This window comes from Phaseolus vulgaris, chromosome 10 (genome assembly GCF_000499845.2).
Source record: "Phaseolus vulgaris cultivar G19833 chromosome 10, P. vulgaris v2.0, whole genome shotgun sequence".
In the NCBI taxonomy this organism is placed as follows: Eukaryota; Viridiplantae; Streptophyta; class Magnoliopsida; order Fabales; family Fabaceae; genus Phaseolus; species Phaseolus vulgaris.
Genome location: NC_023750.2, coordinates 25,435,217 through 25,446,596, shown reverse-complemented (window position 1 = coordinate 25,446,596; position 11,380 = coordinate 25,435,217). Strand labels below are relative to the sequence as shown.

General features: G+C 52.3%; 1 protein-coding gene across 1 annotated transcript; it reads left to right on the top strand.

Annotated features, from left to right (window-relative positions):
• Nucleotides 1-2,076: 2,076 nt before the first annotated feature.
• On the top strand, nt 2,077-3,408 carry LOC137817475 (uncharacterized). Its single transcript, XM_068620768.1, has one exon. It carries the CDS (start codon nt 2,077-2,079, stop codon nt 3,406-3,408), a length of 1,332 nt encoding a protein of 443 aa, XP_068476869.1.
• The last annotated feature ends 7,972 nt before the right edge of the window (nt 3,409-11,380 follow it).

The window sequence follows — 11,380 nt, the reverse complement described above, 5'->3', positions numbered from 1 at the left end:
TATGAACCTTTCTAACCACAACTTTTACATGTGTAGGATGATTGAAAGTACAGATTCTCCTACACAGGGACTCAGTCAATTGTGTGATTCTGGAAAACAAAATGTTGAGGATGAATTCATCAGCTTCATTCATAGAAATACTATTCAAGGCCTGAAAGATTGCAAAGAGGTATTACTAATGTTTTTTAACAGTTTATTGAAATGGATTATTAATATTTTAAGATCATTTTTTTTTCTTTTTACAGAAAAGCACTTTTGTTATCTTAGCTACAATAAAACATATTGTAGCTGATGACGATTGGTGGTACACAACTTGCTTATGCGGTAAAGCTGTTTACCCTGATTCCAAAATGTTTTTTTGTGAAAAATGTAACAAACATGTTATCAAAGTCCAACAGAGGTAGTGTTTGTACTTGCCTGAATTTATTTTTAATTACATATTACATATTTCTTAATACTTATTACTTATTATATTATTATATTAATTAGTTTTTACTAATTTTAATTATTAATTTGTTAATAATTAACTATTAATTATATTCGTTAAATTATAAATAAAATTTGTAAACCTTTATGTATTTAGCTCATTTTATTTCTTTGTATTTATTATTTAGGGTTCCAATATTTTCAACATGTATGCATACTGCTTTTAATTTTTCATTTCTTATCTGACATATTAATAATGTGTTGGTATTTCGAAATATGCTTAACGCTATAAGAATTGTCAGTATATTAAAAAAATTGTACCGTCCCGTACCCGGGCGTTGACGAAGTCAAGGTCAAAGTCAGCGTCGAGGTCAAAGTCCACGTAAGGCGTCGCCCAGGTGGGGTGATGCCAAGCGCCGGCGTCGCCAAGAGGAAGCGTCGCCAAGAGGAAGCATCGCCAAGATAAGGCGTCGCCTAGTAGGGCGTCGCCAAGATAAGGCGTCGCGTAGCAGGGTGTCGCCAAGGTGGAATGACGCAAAAGCAAGGTGACCACAGCGCCACTCCCCGACACCCATGGGTAGGAAAGACCATGGAGGGGGCGACGCCGTGGGAAGGCCTCAGACCCCTGATAACTAGGGAATAAAGATAAAGAGAAGGAAAAGGTGGCTTCAAGGCCATAGTGACAGCGCCAGTGTAGGGCAACCCGACTCGTGAAGTACCCCTGCCGCCCCAGAGACGCCTTTGGGACAGATACGACTCAGGGGGAGGGTCACGCCCAAGGTAGCCAGGTGCAGGGTACGAGAGGAAGGCAGATACGCTCTCAAAGTGAGTGACTAGATGATTGGGGCATGAGTTGGCACCCAAAAAGTCACCCCTTGCGCAGTAGCACTCCCAAGCAGGAGGACTCACACGTAGAAACATTCCCCGATGGGCAGAAACGTCCCCAGATGGGGTCATGGCGTTGTGAGGCCCTCCACGTGTACGACAGCCAGGTCAGAATAGAAACACCCTTCAGTCAGGTACCAGGTAATTAAAGTCTTTCAATACAGTTTCTGTTTCGAGCGTTTCAGGTACTATAAAGGCTCCCAAGCGTTTCAACGTCTTAAATGCGCTACGTTTTCTAATTAGACGCGTTAATTAAGTGCGTTACGTTTTGTGATTAAAAGCGCTTTAAGACGCTTTAAATGCTTGGGCAGTTTAAATAGCGCTGGGAATGTTGGAAGCAGGGTTGGAACTTTTGGCAAATTTCCCAGAAACTCTCTAGTTGCTTGCTCGAGCCTTGAGGTGACGCACAAGGGACTAGGGAAAGATTTTTGCTAGAAGGAGAAATATACACTAGACACAGTTCCTTTTTACCACCTTGAGAGTGCCATACGCGGTGCTCCGATACGGAGGTGCACAGTTTTTGGTGTTTCTTGCTGGCTGACTTGAGCGTCGGAGTGCAAACGGCCGCTAGGGCGCCCTTTTGTCCTTCTTTGCAGGAATCCACAGGTAACCAGTGGGAAGGAGTCCCTAGCTGACGGTTGAGGTCGCGCACGGAACATTTGGCGCCCACCGTGGGGCCGATATAAAACATCAGTCCCATCACAAGTTTGAGGAGATTTTTCGAGTTACAGTAACGTTAGAAGAGGTTTGAGAAAACAGAGAAGGATGGCCACCACGAGACGAGGTAATGCACGCGCTACGGGTGAGGAGATGTCCATGCAGCGAGTCCTGGAGATAATGCGAGGGCTGCAAGACGATATGGCAAAATCAAAGTTGGAACAGGAGCGCATGCAGGCGGACCTCGAAGCCTCGCATGCGAGGAACGAAGAGCTCCGTCGGGTGAATGAAGAGCTGCGCCAGGGCTTAAGGAACATCCCGGGGCAACGTGAACCAGATGAGATGGAACGTCCCACCCCGCCGAGGGAGTTCACCACTCCCTTCTCGCAGGAAATCTTAGACGCAGCGATCCCCAACACGTTCGCGGGGCCTAAGGTGATTTTCACCGGAATGGAGGATCCTGAGGCGCACCTCACTGCGTTCCACACGCAGATGGTGTTAGTAGGAGGTTCAGACGCTGCAAGATGCAAGCTCTTCATGAGCACTTTAACTGGGATGGCGATGGATTGGTTTATTAGCCTTCCTAACAGCCATATCACCTCCTTCCAGCAGTTGGCACAGCTGTTCAGAGAGCAATACCTGGCGAACCGGGCCCCGCCGCCAGTTTCCTATGACATATTTGATGTGAAGCAATACCAAGGGGAGAGTTTGAAAGAATACATCAACCGCTTCGGGGCCCAAGTGGTGAAAACCGGTACCTCGGAAGAGCCCATGATTGTGTATGCCTTCAAAAAGGGAGTGAGTCCCGGCCCCTTTTGCGAGTCTATTATACGCAATCGCCCAAGGACTTTCGCCGAAATACGGCGTCGCGCGGTGGAGCATATCGCTTCCGAGGGAGAGGTGTGTGAAAAACGCACCAGCGTCGTGCCCTCACGCCCAAGGGTACAGACGCGGAGTCAGCCCGTCAGGGTCAACGAGACCAGGACGGGAAGAAAAAAACCAGAGGGGAGACGCCCCTACGAGACCAAAAACCCCCAACCCCGGCCCCGGGGCCCAGCAGGGGGCGATCGTCCTGTCAGGGAGAGGGCCAGACCGGCGAGGTACAACTTCGCGGTGGAGTTGAAGGACCTGATAGCCGTGCCTAATATAGCCGAGAGGTTGAGGCGACCGGCGAAGACTGACAAGGTATTGGGGCCACGAAAAGATTCTTGGTGTGAGTTCCACGAAGCTTTTGGTCATCACATCGACAACTGCCTGTCGTTGGGGTATCAGCTAGAAGAACTTGTGAGAAGCGGTTTCCTGAAGGATTATGTTGCAGAACCCACCGAGACGCCCACCCTGCCGGCGCCCACAGAAGAACAGGCGCACGAGATACCCGTGCTCGGCGAAGTCCATACCATCGCCGGAGGTTTTTCTGGTGGCGGACCCACCGCCTCCTAGCAGAAGAAGTACGCGAGGGGGGTCAACTCAATTGAAGAGAGAATCTCGAGTGAGCCATGGGAGTCGGAGCTCGTGTTCACGAGAGGGGATCTCCGAGACGTTGTACCCCATGACAACGACCCCGTAGTCATCTCAGTCGTCACAGCGGGTCGTAAGGTACACAGGGTCCTTGTCGACTAAGGGAGCTCTGCAGACGTCATGATTTTGTCGATGTTCAACAAGCTGCGTTTGTCCCCTGACCTTCTGAGGCCCTACACAGGCTGCTTGTATGGGTTCGCAGACAACCAAGTGGAAGTCCGAGGCTACTTGCAGCTAAGGACGACATTCACAGATGGAGAGGCCTCGCGCACCGAAAGCATACGATACTTGGTCGTAAACGCCATTTCCGCCTACAACATCCTGTTGGGGAGACCGGCGCTGAATAGGCTCAACGCGGTATCCTCCACGCGGCATATGAAGATGAAGCTGCCAGACCTCGGCGGCACGGTAATAGTTATCAAATCGGATCAGGAGGAAGCGCGGAAGTGTTATAAAAACAGCCTAAAAACGAGGAAAAGCGTGTTTATGGTGTTTGAGCGCCCGCCAAGTGTCGACGTGACAATGATAGAGGCGACGCCCTCCGGGTCAACGCCTGTTGAGGCCACGCCCGCGGAGGCGACGCCCGAAGCAGATACACTCATGGGGGAGGGTCCCGACCACGCAGCGCTAGCGGAAGAGGCAACGCCCATTTAGGATAACAGCAGGGACCAACAAGCGACTAACGTGGTGGATAGGAACATTGGCGGCAAGACGTTTAAACTAGGGCGTCTGCTGAGCCAAGAAGAGCAGGAGGCAGTGGCAGAGGTGATCTCACGCCATTTGGACGCCTTCGCGTGGTCTGCCTCGGACATGCTCGGCATCGACCCTGATTTCTTATGTCATCACCTCAGCATGGACGCCACGGTTCGCCCCGTGCGCCAAAGGAGGAGAAAATTCAATGAAGAGAGGCAGCTGGTGGTACGCGAAGAAACGCAGAAGCTGCTGAGGGCTGGCCACATCAGGGAAATCCAATACCCCGAGTGGCTAGCCAACGTCGTCCTGGTAAAGAAGGCGAATGGGAAGTGGAGGATGTGCGTGGACTTCACTGACCTAAACAAGGCGTGCCCGAAGGACTCGTACCCGCTGCCTAGCATTGACGCGTTGGTAGATAGCGCCTCCGGCTGCAAGGTGCTAAGTTTTCTGGATGCGTTCTCGGGGTACAACCAGATTAAAATGCACCCGAGAGATGAAAGCAAAACCGCATTCATGACGGAAACCAGCAGTTACTGTTACAAGGTGATGCCTTTCGGCTTGAAGAATGCGGGCGCCACATACCAAAGGCTAATGGACAAGGTCCTGGCGCCCATGCTAGGGAGGAATGTGTACGCCTACGTGGATGACATGGTGGTGGCGTCGCAGGATAAGGCACAGCACATGGCAGACCTGGAGGAGTTGTTCGTCACAATATCCAAGTACCGCATCAAGCTAAACCCTGAAAAGTGTGTCTTCGGGGTAGAGGCCGGTAAGTTCTTGGGTTTTATGCTCACAGAGAGGGGGATAGAAGCGAACCCCGACAAATGCGCAGCGATTATCGCCATGCGAAGCCCAACGCCGGTAAAGGAAGTGCAGCAGCTGACAGGGCGGATGGCGGCACTCTCAAGGTTTGTTTCCGCCGGGGGAGAGAAGGGGCACCCGTATTTCCAGTGCCTCAAGAGAAATAGTCGCTTTGCATGGACTGACGAATGCGAAGCGGCTTTCATTAAGTTAAAAGAGTACCTGGCGATGCCACCGGTCCTCTGCAAACCAGTAACAGGTGTGCCCCTCCGGCTATATTTCACGGTAACGGAGCGAGCTATCAGCTCTGTGTTAATCCAGGAGCAGGACCAGAGTCAAAAGCCCATCTATTTCGTGAGCAAGGCGTTACAAGGCGCTGAGACAAGATATCAGGCGTTGGAGAAGGCAGCGTTAGCAGTGGTGTTCTCAGCCAGGAGGCTCCGTCATTACTTCCACAGCTTTACGGTGGTAGTGATGACCAACCTCCCTATACAGAAGGTGCTGCAGAAGCCTGACGTGGCGGGAAGGATGGTGCGCTGGGCAGTGGAGCTTTCAGAATTCGACATCCAGTATGAGCCCAGAGGGTCCATCAAAGGGCAGGTATACGCAGATTTCGTGGCAGAACTCTCGCCCGGAGGCGAACAGGAGGTGGAGGCAGGCTCATAGTGGTCGCTCTCAGTGGATGGCTCTTCCAACCAACAAGGAAGTGGTGCGGGAATAGTCTTGGAAGGACCAGACGATGTACTGATCGAGCAGGCCCTGCGCTTCGCTTTCAAAGCCAGTAATAATCAGGCTGAGTATGAAGCCCTGATTGCAGGAATGCTTTTAGCCAAAGAAATGGGCGCGCGGAACCTATTAGTGAAGAGTGACTCCCAACTGGTTACGGGGCAAGTGTTGGGTGAGTTCCAGGCGAAAGACCCGCAGATGGCGGCATATTTAATGTACGTCGAATCGCTAAAGGGAGCCTTTAGTGCTCTTGAGCTGGTGCATGTCCCAAGGGAGCAGAATGCCAGAGCTGACCTGCTCGCCAAGCTGGCCAGCTCAGGCAAGGGGGGCAGGCAGATGACTGTAATCCAAGAGACGCTTAAGGCTCCGAGGAAATTCATAGAGGATAACAGGGTGGATGTCCTCCATATAAGCACCACGAGAGGAAGGCCAAGGAGTCATCGTTCCTTGACTCAAGATACGTTGAAGGCGCCTCGCATTAGCGTATACACGGACACGCTCGAAGGAGGGAGGCGAGCGCAGATACATGTTTTGGCCGAAGGAGACACCTGGATGACGCCATACAGGCGGTACCTAGCGGATGGGGTTCTCCCAGTGGAGCCTGAAGAAGGTAAGAAAGTTAAGAGAAATGCTGCAAGGTACACCCTGGTAGACGGAGTGTTATTCAGGCACGAATTCACTCACCCTATCTTAACATGCGTAAGCGGCGACGAATGTACCAGAATAATGACGGAGCTCCACGAAGGCATTTGTGGGAGCCATGTAGGCGGAAGGTCCTTAGCTTCTAAGGTAGTGCGCGCGGGTTTTTATTGGCCAACAGTAAAGGAAGGTTGCGTGCGACACGCCCAGCGTTGTAAGCAATGCCAAAAACACGCAGACTGGCACAAGGCGCCGCCAGAGGAGCTGCGGTCCATATACAGCCCATGGCCTTTCCATACCTGGGGGATCGACATCCTAGGTCCGTTTCCACTGGCGATAAGGCAGATGAAGTACTTGATCGTCGCCATCGAGTACTTCACCAAGTGGATAGAGGCGGAGCCCGTGGCCCAGATCACTGCGCACAAAGTCCAACACTTTGTGTGGAAGAATATTGTGTGCCGTTTCGGCGTACCTAGGCGGCTGATATCCGATAACGGAACCCAGTTCGCCAGTCAACAGTTGAGAAACCTGTGTGCTGAGGTAGGCATCAAGCAGGTGTTCGCATCAGTTGAACACCCCCAGACTAATGGGCAGGTAGAGTCAGCAAACAGAGTTTTGCTGAGGGGGCTAAAGAGAAGGCTAGAAAAGGCCAAAGGAGCGTGGGCGGAGGAAGTGCCAAGGATCGTGTGGGCATACCACACCACGCCCCAATCTTCCACCATGGAGACGCCTTTCAGCTTAGTGTATGGGTCGGACGCGATGATCCCAGTTGAGATTCACGAAAGCTCACCACGTTTCCAAAATTTCGTGGCGGAAGAATCCAACGAAGAAAGGAGGGTGAACCTGGACCTACTGGACGAAGCCAGGGAGGAGGCCAGAATAAAGGCCGAAGCCATAAAGAGAAGGGTAGAGCGACAATATAGCTCTAAGGTAAAGCCACGACAGTTTCAGATTGGCGACCTAGTTTTGAGGAAGGCTCATCCATACGAGCTGGAGAATAAGCTGTCTCCCAAGTGGACCGGGCCCTTCAGAATTACCGAAGCTAAGGGAAATGGTTCGTACAACCTAGAGACATTGGAGGGGGTCCCATCCCACGCAGTTGGAATGCGGCCAACTTAAAATTTTATTTTAGTTGACTTATGTAAGCAGCCATGTAACAATTTAGTTGAAGGGGACACTCTTTTTCCCTTTCGGGGGTTTTTTAACGAGGTCACCCAAATAAAAAAGGAAAGAAGTTCGAGGAAAAACCTTTGTCTTGGTTTCAGTCTTTATCTTTTTCCTTTTCGAAGTAACGAAAGGCATCGCCAAGCATACGCGTCGCCAAGAAAGAGGGCGTCGCCCAGAAAGAAGGCGTCGCCGAGAAAGAGGGCGTCGCCAAGAAAGAAGGCGCCGCCAAGAGAAAGCGTCACCAAGAAGCGCAGAGCGCCCCAAGAAAGGTGGCAGAGGAAAAACGCGCAGTGTATGAAGCGTGTGCAAATGTAAAACAGCGTTAAAGAAATCAAGCATGGCACAGTGGAGTCAAATTTACATGTATGATCGAAAGGAACGGGAGCAAGGTGAATAGGGCAGACATTACAGGCCCAGTGCTCATACAGAAAAAGAAAAAATACAAACGCCTTCAGTGGCCTTCAGACCTTGGCAGGGAGGAGGACGACGCTTCAGTCTCAGCCCTCAACGCCTGGGTGAGCTGTGACCTCCGCTGGGGGTTTATCTTTGAACCTGCACCAAGGGAAACAAGAGCAGGGAGGAAACCATGAGTTAGACCATGTAGAGATCTAATGAAGGTAAAAAGCAGAAGTTTCTGAGATAGCCATTCGTACATATGTACTTCTCTAGGGTTCCGGCGTTGAACTCCAAACTGATCAAGGTGGCGGAGTCAAAACCCCCCGCCTCAGCCAGAATCCGACACGCAATCTGGTCGTTCGGGCTTAGTTTCTTGAAGGGTTTGGACTTGAGAGCTCGTGCCTCCCTCACCCAGTACAGCGGGAACCCATCCAGGGCGGAAGGCACGATATCAGAACAGCAGATCTTGAAAAACCTACCCTTCCACCCCGTGAAGGAGCTTTGGAAGGGAGTCAGGAGAACCCTACCAGGAACGTTGCTGAGGGTCACCCAGAGGTTGTTCCTTTGACGTTTCACCTCGAAAAAGTGAAGAAAGATATCAACCGAGGGCGCACACCCCAGGAACCCGAACAGTACGTCAAAGGCCTTAACAAAAGCCCAACTGTTGGGGTACAGTTGGGCTGGTGCAGCGTTGATCTCCGTCAGAAGTTCCCTCTCGAACCTGGAGAAGGGCAGACGTACGCCAACGATCTGGAACACCACCTGATAGAAGTAAAAGAAAGGAATCCCGTCGTTGGCGCGTTCGTCCCCACACACCGGCTCCCCCAGGGTGCAAGGGAGCACGGTGATGTCATCGTCATGCCTCCTCGCGAAGGCACGGTGATTATAAGAGCACGACTCTCCTTTGTGTCTCCTGATGGCCAGGGTGGAAAGAAGGCACGAGCACTCATCCAGAAGCTCGCTTGAAGCCCAGGGATACAGATCTTTATGGTTAACCCTGGGGGAAGGAATGTGAGAAGACATGACGGAACAGTGTCGGAAAGAGAGTTGGAGGGTCGAAAGAAGATGGTTCGCTGGAAAGGCGGGGTAATACGTTGGTTAGAAAGGGCACCAGAGTGGCTCTTTGAGAGGAGGAAGATGGCGTAAGAATGTCGCGAAGGCACAGAGATGATAAAGGCAGTTTCAAGATTTTGAAGAATTAAATATTACGGTTAGAGCGCCAAACGACGCGAATGGGTAAACCATGCAACTAAGCCACGTGGCAGAAAATGAGAGGATGGTCCTGGCACCACTGGTTAACACTCAGAAAACGTCGTATCGACAGAATGCTCAGGGGTACGACACGCCGTCGAGAATGGATCAGAGACTCAGGAGGTGTCAGAACCTCATCAAGTGGGGGAACGTCCCATCAGCCATACGAAAAGCGCCACATGGACGGCACGGGCGAGACCTAGGGTCCCTCGCCACCCCGGGCGTCGACCTGAGCCGACGTCAGAATCGACGTCGAAGTAAAGTCAACGGTTTAGCTGCCCCGAACGTCGCCAGTGGAAGGTGCAGATGGCGGTGCCACCATGAGACATCGAGGGCGTCGCCCATACAAGAGGGCGTCGCCGCCAAGAGAGAGGGCGTTATCAAGAGAAAGCGTAGCCAAAGTAGAAGGTATTACCATTGTGAAACGTTTTAAGGCGTCGTCAATACAAGTATCAACAGCTTCACCTCCCCGATACCCACAGGTAGGAAAGACTGTGGAGGGAGACGAAATCGAACGAGTCAAAGCTAATCACTAGCGGCGTCGCCTCCCCGATACCCGCAGGAAGGAAAGACTGCGGAGGGAGGCGAGATCGCCAAAGGCTGAGTGAATTGCTGGCAGGGTCGTTCCCCGATACCCATGGGGAGGAAAGACCGTGGAGGGAACGACCCCTTGAGGGCTTTGAGCTTTCCTAGCGACTGGCGTTTTTAGGCACCCTGAGGACGATACGGCGCTACGGTAGCAGGCCTCTCCTCAGGCGTGGGCGCCAGGCACCGAGAATCAGGGGACAGGCCGCTTAGGAGTTGGAGACACCCCACGGACGATACGGCGTCGTTAGGCAAGCCTCTCCGTGGGCGTGGGCATTGGTGTGTGGCCTTATCCCGAACGTTTGGGGCCTGGAGTATGCCTCAACTCTTGCGTTACAATAACGGCAAAGCCACTGACGCCTTCACGAAGCAGAGGCCTCATAGATACGAAGGCGGAACAAGCCACGAAGGAACGCGATGGGGGGCAAAGCAATCGGAGCACATGGAAATGAGAAAGGAAGGTAAAATCATACAAACAGAATTTGATAACGCAACGGCACGAATCAATCATGCAAAATCCAAAGTTCCGACAAAGTGCAAAGGAGTTACAAGTTTATCATAGAGTGGCAAAAATAACTATAAAGCTCGAAAGGTAAAGGTGGCGGGTGGGAGACGGCGGCTCAGTCATCCAAGTCGAAGGGCACGACCTTCCCGTTGACGACATGGTGTGTGGGGTCGCAGTTTGAAATATTGATGCCAGGGTTCTCGCAGGACGCCTGAGCCAGAGCCTCTTGGAAGCCCTCTTCAAACGCGCCCGCCATCTCCCCAATCAGTCCTTGGACCTCCCCTTCTAGTTCCGCAACCCTAGCGTCCTTGGATGTCAACTGTTTGTCCAGGAATTCCTTCTCCACGCGGAGCTTGTTAGCCTCGGCTTGGAGAAGGCTCAAAGCTTCGACCTTCGCAGCCAAGGCGTTCTCTCTCTCGCTTAACTTCTGCCTCCAAGCAGCGTCCAGTTCTTCAAAATTTTTCCGCTGTGCTTCGGAGGCAAGAGCCGCCTCTTGCAGGCCAAGGCTTTGGATTTGGTAGGTAGTGAGCTGGGCCAGCTGATCGGCATGCGCCTGTTCAAGTTCGCGCGCATATGCCTCGGCCCCCTCCCTGCCCTCATGGGCCAATTTTAGCAAGGATTGGGAAGCTTCCTCCTTGAGCACCCAGTTTTGTTTCTCCTCCTTCAACGCTCCCACTTCTTGTCTCAGTTTGCGGAGAGCCTCCCTCCCCTTAATGGCGCTTCGAGCCTGGGTGCGCTACTTGAGTGCCACCTCCAGGAATGCCCCCATATAGTAAGGCATGCCTCCCCCCTTGTGAGGATCAGTCGGCGACATTCCCTCAGTGAAACCCTGCGTCAACTCCCTATGGATGGGGCGAGGAATTCGGGGCTTTCGAGAGGTCGAAGCTGGAACTGATGCAGGAGGGGCAGAGCCAGAGGCCTCAGCTGCGTCACGAGGCGGTAACGGCGAGGGCGGGGGAACTGAGTCAATCCTTTCCTCTCGTTCCTCGTGGGCAGGTGGAGGTGGAGGTGATGTGGCACTTGGTGGATTGTCCCTGAGAGAGCTCCCACCACCGGGAGACGCGAATGTCAAGACAGGAACGCCCGTAGCCCTCCTCTTACTGGAAACCAAGGCGACGCCCGAATCTTGAC

Bases quoted from the DNA above. Each gene is read 5' to 3' on its own strand.
- LOC137817475 (XM_068620768.1), top strand. From the start codon at position 2,077: ATGGCCACCACGAGACGAGGTAATGCACGCGCTACGGGTGAGGAGATG.